This window comes from Xenopus laevis, chromosome 2S, assembly GCF_017654675.1.
Source record: "Xenopus laevis strain J_2021 chromosome 2S, Xenopus_laevis_v10.1, whole genome shotgun sequence".
In the NCBI taxonomy this organism is placed as follows: domain Eukaryota; kingdom Metazoa; phylum Chordata; class Amphibia; order Anura; family Pipidae; genus Xenopus; species Xenopus laevis.
The window spans coordinates 145,675,146-145,689,838 of NC_054374.1; the positions used below are offsets into that span (position 1 = coordinate 145,675,146).

Sequence of the window (14,693 nt, forward strand, 5' to 3'; positions counted from 1 at the left end):
GGGAGCTGTTATCTGGTTACCTTCCCATTGTTCTTTTGTTTGGCAGCTGGGGGGGAAAAGCGAGGGGGTGATATCACTCCAACTTGCAGTACAGCAGTAAAGAGTGATTGAAGTTTATCAGAGCACAAGTCACATGACTTGGGGCAGCTGGGAAATTGACAATATGTCTAGCCCCATGTCAGATTTCAAAATTGAATATAAAAAATCTGTTTGCTCTTTTGAGAAATGGATTTCAGTGCAGAATTCTGCTGGAGCAGCACTATTAACTGATTCATTTTGGAAAAAATGTTTTTCCCATGACAGTATCCCTTTAAACTAGATAGTTTTTATTTTGGTGCAATGATTATATTTTACCAATTAATGAATTACAGCAATTGATAATAATAAAAGGTTTTGGAACCTTTCTACTGGGGGTATGGCTGACATAAAACAGTCAATGCTAACATACAGTAACCGAGCCCTCTAAATATGTCCCTAGCCTCTAAAGAGCATAAACTAATACCTATACAGTACTGCATGAAAATATGTTAAATATGGGCTATTTATTAATCCTATATTATGGCTTCTTCTCCCTAATATAGATTCCATTACTGATACTGAATGCAGAATGGGGTTTTTCCCCTGTGGAAATCTAACTTTATGCCTCCCAAGGACATTTCACTGTGATGGTGTAAAAGACTGTGAGAATGGGGCAGATGAGGAGTATTGTGGTAAGTTTTATGCTTTTAGCCACAAAGAATGTCATGTGTGTTTGCAAACAAGAACAAGATAAATAAAAGCTGTTAATCCCAAAAGACAGTTTTGATTCAATGATTCTGAAAAAGTAAACTATTTAAAAAATATTTTGTAATTGGACGTGAGGGTTGGTTTAAGCACATTTTAGCTGTAGGCCAGACACAGCACTTTTAGGCTAACCAGAATCATTGTGTTTCAGTTAAGAAACTAAGAACATAAAGTATAATTATTCAATGACTCTTTCGTCTAGGAGAAGGAGAGATCTAGGAGAAGGTCAACTAATAAATATGTTCATGTTTAATTAAGAATGGGCCATTTTTACAGCATACTCTATCCTTGTCTTTACACTTAGGGGCACATTTACTTAGCTCTAGTGAAGGATTAGAATAAAAAATACTTTTAATTTCGAAGTATTTTTTTGGCTACTTTGACCATCAAATTGGCTACTTCAACCTTCGACTACGACTTCGACTTCGAATCGTACGATTTGAATTAAAAATCGTGCGACTATTCGACCACTCGATAGTCGAAGTACTGTCTCTTTAAAAAAAACTTCGACAACCTACTTCGCCACCTAAAACCTACCGAGCACCAATGTTTCCTAGCAATTTCTGATTGAAGGAAAATCGTTCGATCGATGGATTAAAATCCTTCGATTCGAAGAATTTAATCGTTCGATCGAACGATTTTTCCTTCGATCGTCGGCCGAACGAATTTCAGTAAATCCTTCAACTTCGATATTCGAAGTATTTAACTTCGATGGTCGAATATCGAGGGTTAATTAACCCTCGATATTCGACCCATAGTAAATGTGCCCCTAAATGGTTGTATAATGGTTGTCTGTTCAATAACTAGCTGTTCTTGTTATTTTCTAAAATTCAATGTCAAATGAAACTGTTCATTGTTCTAATAAACATATCTAAATAAAGCATGTGCATAGCTGACCTCCACGTGTCTTGAGTGGGGTGCTTTATGAGTGGGGCCAATGTGAATTAGGGTTCCTTAGTAAGAATCAAAGTCATTGTGTAATAAAGTAGATCCCATAACTGTCTGTATTACTTGTTTAGCCAGTCACTGTAGTCCATTGGATCAACTGTATGTTCTTATTGTGCAACTGGCCCACTGGGGCATAAGTACTTTGGCAATGTATAACCATTTATCTGTATAGGGATGCTGACAGTTTTCAGTTAACTGCAGCATTGGGTGCTCCTAGTTGAGCAGGTAGGTTTTTGGGGAAATCACATATACAGCACTTCCTCATGTAAACATGTGTTTATACTTAGGGGCTGATTCATTAAACAGTAACTTTTTTGGGTCGGGGTTTTTGATGTTTCTCCTTGCTGCAATTGCCACACTTGTTTGTTTGTTTGTTTCTTCAAGGGGCCGAATATCGAGGGTTAATTAACCCTCGATATTCGACTGGGAATTAAAATCCTTCGACTTCGAATATCGAAGTCGAAGGATTTTAGCGCAAATAGTGCGATCGAAGGATTATTCCTTCGATGGAACGATAAAATCCTTCAAATCGAACGATTCAAAGGATTTTAATCCAACGATCAAAGGAATATCCTTCGATCATAAAAAGTTAGCCAAGCCTATGGGGACCTTCCCCATAGGCTAACATTGAGTTCGGTAGCTTTTAGATGGCGAACTAGGGGGTCGAAGTTTTTTCTTAAAGAGACAGTACTTCGACTATCGAATGGTCGAACGATTTTTAGTTCCAATAGTTCGATTCAAAGTCGTAGTCGTAGTCGAAGGTCGTAGTAGCCCATTCGATGGTCGAAGTAGCCCAAAAACCACTTTCGAAATTCGAAGTTTTTTTACTTCGAATCCTTCACTCGAAGTTAGTGAATCGGCCCCTAAGTGTTTGCTCTACTTACACCAATACCTTCGCTCTACTTACATCATGAGCGCCTTGCTATCTGCTGTCTTTCAGTAGGAGCCCTGCCTTGTGGAAATAAATTGCAAATGCAGTAAGAATTAAATGAAGTGAGCTTCAAGGAAAATAGATCAGTAACATGTTCTCTAGAGAAATCAATTTTTTTATTACTGCGAAAGGGAATTATGCATGTTGGAACAGGCAAATAAACACTGTAAGGTACTTCTAATGCTGAAAATATTTAAGAATATTCTGGGCTAGTGGTGACCATGTCTATTGTAATAGTATAACAAACATGACAAAAAGATATTGAGAAAAATGACACAACTGTTTGAGTTCAGTATATGACATCATTGTACTAAATACTAATGCCAACACACTAAAACAATCTGTACATAAAAAGGAGCATACATATTTATTAATACACTTAATCAGGCTAAAATAAACTGCAATAGAGCAGGGGTCTATTTAAAGGGGAAGCAAAGTCTAAAATAGAATAAGGCTAGAAATGCTGTATTTTGTATACTAAACATAAACATGAACTTACTGCACCACAAGCCAATACAAATCTCTACACAGTTGCCAATTGCTCTCAGTATCGGACTCAGTGGTGCGCGACCCCACTTTGTCCAATAAAATCAAATTCCGTGCGTGCACACTAGCGTTGCGCATGCGCACTTACGTGGCGCTTCGCACATGCTCACTGACGTGGCGCTTCGCACATGCTCACTGCTGCACACGCACACACCCAGCACTGGAGCGGCAGGGGATGCCGGAGGGGGGCCCGGGTCCAGTAGCCCCGGTGGACCCCAAGCCCCCCAGTCTGACCCTGATTGCTCTACAGGGAAACAAACAAAGCTGCTTGAGTTCTGCATGGCTGGGAAGTAAGGTGGGGGCTCCCCTGCTGTTCATAAGTATGATTGTTTCCTTGCAGAGCAGTTAGGGACCATCTGACAATTCCTATCCACAGCAGTAAATGAAGGGAGAATTTCACTGCATACAGTCAGGTTTCTTATAAAAACGTTTTTTAATTAAAGTATATTGAACATAGGTTTCTTTTTCATTAAAGAAAGTAAAAATTGGATTTTATTTTTTTGCCTTTACATGCCCTTTAACTCCCTTAATAGGATAAAAAGTCATAATAGTAAGTGGCTGTACCCATCTGGGCAGACACTGGAAAATATGTCCACCCCCTGCTTATTTGAAAGGGGTTGTTCATCTTCCAAACACTTTTTTAAGTTCAGTTGTTTTCAGATTGTTCACCAAAAATAAAGAAGTTTTTCATATGCTTTCCATCTTTTATTAGTTACCGTTTTTTCCAAAGTTGAAGTTCAAAATGTAATGTTTGTGCCTCTGGTGTTTCAGTCTGGCAGCTCAGTGATCCAGGAGCACATTCTGAACTGTTACAATTTGCTACATTTAGTTAATACATATCTCAGCAGCATCTGTTGGGGAATATTAGTAACTATTGTATCAATGAAAGTCAGGGATTCTGCTGAGCCTGGAAAAAGATAACAAATATATCACCTAAAGGGCATATTTATCAAGGGTCGAATTTTGAATTGAAAAAACATTCGAAATTCGAATTCAAAAAGACCAACCAAAATTAAGTGGAAGGTTTTTTTTGGTCGAATAAGTCTGTTTTCTATCGTATGGGTCCATATTCGGCCAAATTCGAATCATACGAGTCAAATTAATAGCGCATTCGATCAAATGCAATTCAAAGTTTTCCCCCAAAAAAATCTTTTAGTTTTCCATCAATTGACTCCAAATAGGCTCTAGGAGGTCCCCTATAGGCTAAAACAGCAATTCGGCAGTTTTTACATGGCGAATGTTCGAAGTCGAATTTGGACTATTCCCTAGTCGAAGTACACAAAAAATAGCTAGAAATTTTAATTTTTTTCATTCGAAAATTCACCTCGACCTTTGATAAATCTGCTCCTAAATGTATCAATTTAGAACAGTTAAAGAGTCAGCGAATCCCCCTGAACTGCTTTAGAAGGTGAACAATTAAACTTTACACTTCAATTTTAGAAAAACGGTCACAAATAAAAAATAGAAAGTAATTGGGAAAAGTCTTTATTTCTGGTGAACTTTCTGAAAACATCTGAACTGAAAAAAGTGTTTAAAGGTGAACAACCCCTTAATAAAACAACGTGCAATATGCCTAGCAGTGGACACAGATAGGTCTCCCCAATGAGTTTCAACTTCATCTTACAATGAATTCTGTATCACTGTGAAGAAAAGGGGGGTCACCTCGCACACCCTAGCTGCCTGAATCTTGTGAAGCACCAGCATTTAATTGTCTTAACATCTTAAAGGGTCATTCCCAAGTAATATAATGTGTTTACATTGCTTAGGTGGAATACAGCTATTGGAAAGCATGGCTATAGGAAGGGAATGAATTGTTTAAAAGTATTTTTTTAAACTTTTTATTATTTAATCCATGTGCCACCAGGCTACTTAATGTTTGTTTGTACAGGTGTGGGATTCATTATCTGGAAACCCAGAAAGCTCATAATTACAGGAAGGTCATCTTCCATAGACCACATTTTAATCAAATAATTAAGCATTTTGAAAATGATTTCCTTTTTGTCTTTAATAATAAAACAGTACCTTGTACTTGAACCTAAATAAGATGGAATTATTCTTTATTGGTGGCAAAACAAGCCTATTGGGATTAATTTATGTTTGAATGCTTTTTTAGAAGAATTAAGACCTAAATTATGTAAGATCCCATATCCAGAAAACCCAGGTCCCAAACATTCTGGATAACAGGTCCCATGCCTGTAAATACTTGTTACTTCTGTTCATCTGTTTGATGTCACTGGTCGACCTAGGAGCCATTTGAGGGTCCATTTTTCACTCTAACCTAGAGAAGAATTTAAAAAAAAAAATCTAAAATGTTTGTCCAATAATAAACTACATCTTTTCTAAGGATTGTGATATTTATGTTGTGCATATATGTGTGAGTTTGCATCACACCAGGGTTATATTACATAATATTTTTAACCAGAATAATTATATATATATCAGTTTTTGACAGACAAATTCAATTTCGCATTTTGCAATTCACAGTAATATATTGCAACAATCATGTTTTAGAAGCAGCTGCTTCACATCAGGGGAGTTGTTAGTTGTTGAGATGTTTTTTGCTCTCTGGTTCTAAAATCAATAGCAGTTCAACTTGAGAAATTGACTCAGCAGGTATGTTTTATACAACTATTGGTTGCTATTTTTGTGTGCTAGACATAATTAAGAATTCCTTTTTATCCAGGCATGGATGGACTGCTATAGGATGTGCTTCATGAAATGACCTAAGCCCATGGAAAAGATTTAAAGGACATGTAACCTACCTTCTCCTACCATGTAAATAACTTGGGCACATTTCCCTCACCTAAACTGCATCATTTGTACTACATATTCCCCTCCATTCACCAGCGCCATAACATTTTCCTAAAACAAACAGCAGGTTTCACCGGCAGCCAATTACCCTCTCACACATCATCAGTGACATTTACATCTGCAGACAGCACATTTGCACTGTAAGGTTCATGTAATAAAGAATGCAGCCTTACACAGGTTGAACTTACTTTGATGGATGGAGCATTGTAATGGTTAAGCTGAGCTCAGGAGAGAAGGTTAATAGAAAATAAATATGAGCAAACATCTAGCAAGACCAATCTAAGTTGAGAAGAACTGAGCATGCTCAGCAGCCAACAGCCAATGTAAATTCCCAAGGGAGGACCCTGAGTAAGTTAGAGGAGGCGACGGCATCCCAAGTGATTAAATAAATGCTGCAGCCATACTACTAACTGTCACGACCGGCACCCAATACCAGAAAAAGTGCCAAGCACCCTGGTCTCGGCTCGGCTTCACCAGTAGTGTGACCACCGTTGGGCTTCGGGAGGAGCCCTTAGCTTACTTGGGTGCCACCTGGACTTAACGAGGGATGCAAGGGAAGATGTTCTGGCTGGCAAAGGGGCACGGCTGTGCCCCTTTGCTGTTGGACTAATAATTATATGGCTCTAATGGGTTCTGATGCAGATTCACTGGTTTGTTGTTGGCTTCTGCACACTTTGTAACCTTTGTAACTGAAAACGTATTTTCCCTGCATTTGCATTGGTTCCAGGCAAGGTGCATAATACCACTGTTTGCTCTTTTCTCTGCCCGAGCACTGCTGTTTGGTTGGAGATAGCAGAACATATCTAGAATTAATAAACAAGTTTACTGAAGAAAGTTTCAACTGATAGCACTCATTTGCACTTACTAAGGAATCCACATAGCCAGTATACTACCTGTTTCTCTGTCTCACCTGACTGGACCGTCATCCACCTCCAAATTTGTAACTAGCCTATATTTGCAGTGGCCTATATTTGCAGATTCAACTGGTACACTACACAGTCTTATTCTAACTATTCAGACAGGGGGTTTACTAAGCAGTACCGTAACTAGAGGGGGGCGGACCCTGGTGCGTGACGCGCAGCCGGGCCCACGCCCCCCTCCGTACGGCCCGCTCGCACCCTCTGCTCCCCCGGTAGTTCCACCACTGTTACTAAGGGGTTATTCACTTAATCGAAACATATTTACAGTAGAAGAATTCACAAAACCACAAGCTTTGGAGTCAATGGGAAGGTGAAATCACTTTGCAGTTAAGGTACTTGAGTCGGCCAGTCCAGATGGGGCACCAGGTGTAACGTAGTCTTCTTACTCTCTTTGATTAACATGAAAAATTTGAAAATGCACAAGCTGGATGGCTGATATTGATGCAAGATATCAAGCGAGTCAGTCTAGACACAGGCACACGACAGGTGAGTCCCTCTTAATGTATGGATGTTGCAGGCAAGTCAGTCTTGACATAGGCCATATTATTTTTGGTGAAACAGATCACATGGTGAAATTCTTGTACAGATTTACACAAAAAATGCCCCTTATAAAACTGTGAATTTCACATGAATCTGTACCAGGTGAAAAAGTTTGCTTATTCCTACTTCTTGTAACTAGTGATGGCTGAAACCCACGGGTATCGGGCCAACCTGCACATCACTACGGGCCGCACATCCCTATTCTGTAATACGCATTTCCGTGTGCTTCCTAAGCTAGTCTATTAAAACACACAAGAGTAATGCAATAAATGTACAAAGTTTGTTCAGTTATAATAGCCAGTCAAGCTCCCTGCTGATCATTATCGGTTGCTAAACCAGTAGCAAACTTACTCCTTTGATTAGATTACCCCAAATGACTGCAAAAAAAAAATGAATGAACAGTTACGTACCTACAGAATGTCTTAGCTAAACAGCAGTCTGTATTTTAGTTTCTGTTCACAGTCACTGTGAAAGTGAGGGGAGTGCAGCCAAATCGCTGGGCTGAAATTTGTCTATACGCATAAGTACACTTTTTGTATTCTTATCACAGGCTGGCAGAATTTCTGTTGCACAGCCATCTGTCGGCTTGATAAAAAGACATGTGGATGATAAAAAAAAATAAGCAAATCTTCCTTCATGTTGTGATCACATGATAGGATCAGTCATGGAAGCTGAGAATCACACAGCAGTATAATTTGCTTGGAATGTCAGCCCTTTGAATTTTTAATGATATATTTCTCTCTATTTCATGCCATTTTTTATACCATAAATAACAGTTGAACCACAGGCAGCTACAGAGTGGCCAAGATTCAGATATTACAGTTGAGATACATTGTGTGGGTATTTGCAATTACGAAATGATTGAATTGGCTGACAATCCATTTTCTATCAACCATGAAGACAAAATTCCCCATTTTGTAAATCTTTCACACCCCGTTGACTATATAGTCGCCATGTCCAATAAATCTGTTCTGTTTATTTCTTCTTTTTATTGTACACCCTTTAATTGAACTCATCTTCTGCTCTGTTCCCTTCCATCCCTTTGTAGAACTAATGAAATGAATATTAAATGGAGGGTACCATGCCTTTGTTTTGGGGATGCAGGACATACTTTCAGTAGATCTCCTTTCATTTATGAATGCTAAATATTCATCAAGCAGTAACAAATTATTTGCAAATCACCTATTAAATCAGTCCCTTCAGTGTCAGTATCAACGGAAAATAAATGATCCATTACAAATGTTTTTACAACATTAGGATTTTAAACATTTTTTTTAAAGCCATACGCAATAGATAATCAATGCAATGAGGAGTAAGGCTATTTCCTCTTCATTATGGTAAGCCTCTGCATTGGCACACATTCCAATTCAGCAAATGCATTTTCCTCCCTGATATTATCAGGTGTATGTTACCATGACCCTTTGCAGTGTTCCTGATAATGCGTTAACAGGTTCTCCAGTATTTCATTCTGTGTTGAATACCTGGCTGCTTGATCTGGATGGCTTGGCTCTCATATAACAGAGTGAGAAAAACTCAGCACTTTTTAAGTCTGTAGTGAGCCAAGAGCTCACAGCTTGACAATAGTGATGGTCGAATCCGTCCCATTTCACTTCGCAGAAACGGGACGGGCTTTACAGATTCTTCGCCGATTATTCTCTGTGTGTACTCATAGGTGTATATAAAAGAGCTCAGCTTTTTACCACAATTAAGTTGCCATAATGTACTAAAGCAAGGTTTGCACGAAGAACCAACACAGTCCCAACATGAATAGAGGTGACCATACAGTTTGCCTAATTTGGTGAGGTCAAAGCAGGGGGTCAGAAACGAGTGAATCAAGTCAGAACAATAATTAGGAGCCTGCCTGGGTTCAAGAGGCATTGAACCCAGGCTTTTGGCGTCCTTTTATTTTAAATTTCCACTTTGAAACGCATCTCGATGACATTATGCATTGATGTCAGTGAACACCCAAGGGTGCCACCATCTTGGATATGAAGCAGAGGACCCCCGAACAGAGCGCTTCTGACAATTCTACACCGTCTAGTCCACTTCCATCTCCTTTGTATTATGATGGTGTTCATGTCCTTAAGAGTAAGAAAGTCAAAGTTTGAAATGTTCTTTGGCCAGAAAATGCAAAGAATTCTTCTAAGACTTGTGGTATGGAAGGCTGACAGTTCGGTCACTTTGAAGTCACTTTCTGCCATTATGTAAATTAGTGTAAATTATTTTATGCATTGTTCTGAGATGCTATACTTGCCAATAAACATTTTTTACATTCACTCAAATCTACATTGTGTGCCTTCCATAACATTTGTGTTTGAGGTGATACTTGCCTAGACCTCTGCTTTGATTATTTGTCTATTGCACAAGGATGCAGCTGGTCTCTGCAAATTGAGAAATGCATCTGGTGTCCCTACTTTACGAAACATCGATGGGACATTGGTAGGAGCTAGAGCTCCTCCTCATTTGCCCCCAAATCTGCTAATCATGGCCACTAGCCTGAACAGAAGAAACAATGTTATTTGGCCAATGAAACCTCGATTTTAAGTCCCCTTATTTGAAGTTTTTCTGCATTTTACATAATTTATTTGTCGTCCCACCAATTTATAATGCATTTTAATGGGTGCATTTCCCTGATTTTAAGTAATGTTTTCCGGGATTTTACATTCAAATTTTGTCCTGATTTACCCAAAACTGCTTTTTTTTATGAATGTTGTTATTTGTGAAATAAAGAGGTTTAAAATACTAACCAAATATTTTGCCACGGTTCTGCCTGTAAATGGTCAATTCCAATTAGTCTGCCCCTTATACAGTCCTGTTCCAATCACTTATTGCCAGAGCCGGACCAGGCCGGCCAGGCGCCCTAGGCAACACGCATACAGTATGCGCAAAATATGCCTCGCGGCACGTATACGCGAAATGCACAGCAAATAGCAAATACAGTTGGAGAGAGGGGACTGGAAATGGTGTAGGCGATAGAGGAGGTACATGTCTGGCAACCCCCCAGCTTTTGTGCCCTAGGCACCTGCCTACTCTGCCTACCACTAGTTCCGGCCCTGCTTATTACTTTAGGTTGTGTATGTAACTGAGAGTCTTGCACATGTCCCCCCCATAGTGTAACATTAACGCTGCAATGCTTAACCCTTGTTATTAACACAGTATATATTGTTAAACAGACTCCTGTGCTTTTATCCTTCCAGTACTTTAAGACATTTCTCTGATTTTACATTTTCCTGGATTTTACATAATTTTTTCCTGGTCCCCTGAAAAACATTTTTAAGGAAAATTAAATTCAAAGAATTAGGGTGAATCTTCTAAAAGATAATTTCATATATTTAGATTTAATTAAATATGTTAAATGGAGTTGAGAATTGTTATGCAGCTTTTAGTGTGCCATCTAGTGTGTGTTATGGATTGCTGGATTTAAATTTCTGCAAAAGGTTAACTGTAAAATAATATATTGCAGAAATTAGATTTTGTTCCCTTTTTTTTAAGTTTCTGCCCTCAGGTTTATAGCAACAGCGAGAGAAAAAATAAATTAAAAATGAATTAATTCTATGAAATCCACAAAAATGAACAGCTATGCCAATTTTGCTCACATCAATTGAGCGGTAGCTAATTAGTTCAAATAAAATGCATTTTCTGGTTATGATAATTTTAAAGGGCATTCAGGAAAATATATTAAGGCAAAATCATACAGAACATTCCTGTTTAAATTGGTTCAACCTACATGGCCACAAAATTGTACAAAGGAATACCTAAAGCTTTATTTATGAATCTGATGCATGGTACAAAGTGCAATTTTTGAATTTGAATTACCATGTTTTCCTTTTACTTATAATGCAGCAGTTTCCCCAGAATTCCAACATTTTTGTGGGTGCCTGCTACGTTGCATCATTCTCAACTTGCATGTGATGCACCAATATGGATGCAAAAGGAGCAAAAAATTTGGCAAGGTTTGCTTGACACTATTTCCCTTGTATCTGTGTTAGAATGGTGATAATTCCAGCTCATGTTATTATATTGGCATCTTATCTACATGGGAAAAGTCAGTTACACCTGTATTAGGTCTCTGATTAGGAACAAATGTCACTAATATTTACATAGTTACATAGTTAGATCGGGTTGAAAAATGACCAAAGTCCATCAAGTTCAACATCTCAAATGAAACCCAGCATCCATACACACACACACACACACACACACACACACTGACCCCTCCATATAAACTAAATATACTCATACACTAACTATAGAGTTTAGTATCATAATAGACTTGAAATGTATGCTCATTCAAGCCCCTCTTATGAACATTAAAAGAATCAGCCATCACAACATCACCCGGCAGTGCATTCCACAACCTCACTGTCCTGACTGTGAAGAACCCCCTACGTTGCTTCAAATGAAAGTTCTTTTCTTCTAGTCTAAAGGGGAGGCCTCTGGTACGGTGATCCTCTATATGGGTAAAAAGGTCCCCTGTTATTTGTCTATAATGTCCTTTAATATACGTAAAGTATAATTATGTCCCCTCGCAAGTGTCTTTTTTCAGAAAAAACAACCTGATAATAATATAATTTATAACATGTTTGGGCAAAGGTGATAAGAAAAAATATGATTTGCAGGAATGCCTTCCTCATATCAGTTTAATCAAAAGATAATCAAGGAAGTATTTATGCAAGAACTTGAGGTACACACTGCACTTTAACCCAGTAACAGCTATGGATATTCATTTTAAAGGGGATCTATGGTTGAAACTATAATCCCCTTTAGCCTTTGTGGAATGAAGATAAGCATATTTCCAATTGCAAAGCATTATTTTTTATTAGCCATTTTTGTTTTGTAATCATGTTACCTTGCAGTGTAATCTCTTCCCCCACACAACTGCTCATTTCAGCAGTGATGAATACCTTCACGGCCAGTGCCCGTCTCTTCTGCTAGTCCCACCTGCCTACCAAAAAACAAGTAGGCAGTTTTGTTTACAGACGCCAGCTGGATGGGATGAATCTGACTTACTATATTTATATAAAAATTTGCAGACCAAATCGCTTTTCACCTTGCACTCGCTGGTCACTACTATGCTGGCTTGATAGTGAGGCAGTTTTGTGGGGGAAGAAATTGCACTGCAAGGTAACGTGATTACAACACAAAAACACCTAATAAAAAAATAATGCTTTGCAATTGGAAATATGCTTATCTTCATTCCCCAGAGCCTAAAGGGGATTATAGTTTTCGGCCATAGATACCCTTTAAAGGGGACCCGTCACCCAAACAAATGATTAAAAATCCTATTTTATTACATTAGTCAAGCAAAATGAACACTATATAAATTATTTGAATCTTGTTTCCTTCAGTCTGGGAATTCATAATTATAACAAGCAGGCAGGAGCCATTTTGTGGTCACTTATTAAGACAAGCCTTGTATCTTCTCAGAATCTTGTTTGTGCACCAGAATGGGGGACCCGATGTCCATCCCCATGCCCTGGTTACACAATTAACCAGTAAAGAGAACGGGGGAATGTGTGGAGAGCTGTGACATCTAGGTGCTGAATGGAAACTGAAGGTAATTGTCTGCCCCGCCTCTATGCCATTGGCATAGAGGAGGGGCAGACAATATTTGATTGACAGACGAGATTTTTAAATGAGCTTACAACTGCTATGAATGCTTTAATAAAAAATGTAAATTGTATTTCATGTTTAATTTGAAAAGGACTTTTATTATACAGATTTTTGTGTCTGGGTGACAGGTCCACTTTAATGGTAGTTTTCCTACCTTGCATAATATACTCAACCCTGTTAAAAAACATCTGTTTTATGAAGTTTCCAGAGAAAAAATAGGAATTCACAGCTACAAATGTGTAGCACAATAACCTCTGTGTTCCAGTGCATGTTTGACTTTCTTGGGGTAAGAGCAGATTCCTTGAACTAAAGGCAATATAACCCAGCTGCACAATAGGCAGAGATGTCAACCAACGCCAAGTCATGAGAGAGATAATTCATTTTGAGTCTTTTTGAGACGTTATTTCATGTTACCATAGTTAGTGAAAAGAGGAATTTAGGTTAAATAAAATCCAAGATCTTATGATAAAGGGTTGGCTGACATCTCTGCATTAACGTGCAGTTCGTAGAAGAATCTTACATATGGATACATCTACAGAAGTGATTTCACAGGGATGCTGTTATATTCATTTTCAAATTTTCAAGTTCAATTTTTTTCAAAGCTAAATGAGGAACAAAAAAATTCCCCTTGCACTTGCATATTTCCAAAGAAAATCAGTTCAGATAATCTTGATCACATTACGGGGGTTATTCACTAAAATTTCTCATTAATTTCTTAAAACCACTTTGACCAAACTCCTGTGTACATTTTTACCGTATTTATCAATAAATGAACTTGAAATCGGGTGCGGGAAAAGAATCAAAGAAATCATAAAAAATATGAATTGTACGATTTTTTCAGTTTTGATGCCCAAAATTCAGATTTTACGTATTATTGCCGGAAAACCACTAATTATTCAGATTATTGTACAATACCCAAAATAGCTCATCATATCTTTCAATTGTAAATGGGGCATCCGCCATCCACACAGAGGCGTGCCAGGCCAGCTATGCACCCAGTCAACCCAGCCGGCCAGCCCGCCCCCACTTCCCCCATTGTGCATGCATGGTGATGCGGCGCACTTCTGCGCATGCGCGGTGATGCAGAAGGCCAATGCTAGGTGAGTCTGGTCCAGGCAGAAGAGGTAGCTGCCTAGCGCCCCCCAATCGTTGCGTCCTAGGCAGCTATCTCTTCTGCCTTCCCCTAGTTCCGGCCCTGCATCCACAGCAACTCAATCCTCAGGCTGGGTTCCCAAAGCTATCTTAGCTGAACGCGGAAAACCTGCTTTATTCTTCAGGGCACAGCTCCCAGCACCAGCCAAGTGCAAAAACATCACAAACCCCCACTAACACATTCTCTCCACTGCCTCCAAGCTCCAAACTCTCCATAGTTGAGCTCCCAATGCTTGGAGCTCCATACCTCAAGCCCTCCAAGAGCCCATCCATCCCTCGGCTCTGCATCTTCATACACTTGCTCCTGGAGTTAAAATGGACAGAGAGACTAAGCACATGGTAGCTCAGCTTTTTATACTTCGAACACAACAGTGACACCTTCTGGCCAAATCTGGACTCTGCTAGTGCTCAATGCACATGTAACAAAGGACTCACTCCGCCTCCCAGAT

At 38.9% G+C, this 14,693-nt stretch overlaps 1 protein-coding gene across 1 annotated transcript in view; it reads left to right on the forward strand.

Annotated features, from left to right (window-relative positions):
- The window catches only part of rxfp2.S (relaxin family peptide receptor 2 S homeolog), a 144,638-nt gene that overhangs the window by 65,664 nt on the left and 64,281 nt on the right, over positions 1-14,693 (forward strand). The window contains exon 2 of the mRNA XM_041584757.1: positions 582-710. Coding sequence (XP_041440691.1) covers positions 582-710 — 129 coding nt within the window. The remainder of the gene's footprint in view (positions 1-581; positions 711-14,693) is intronic.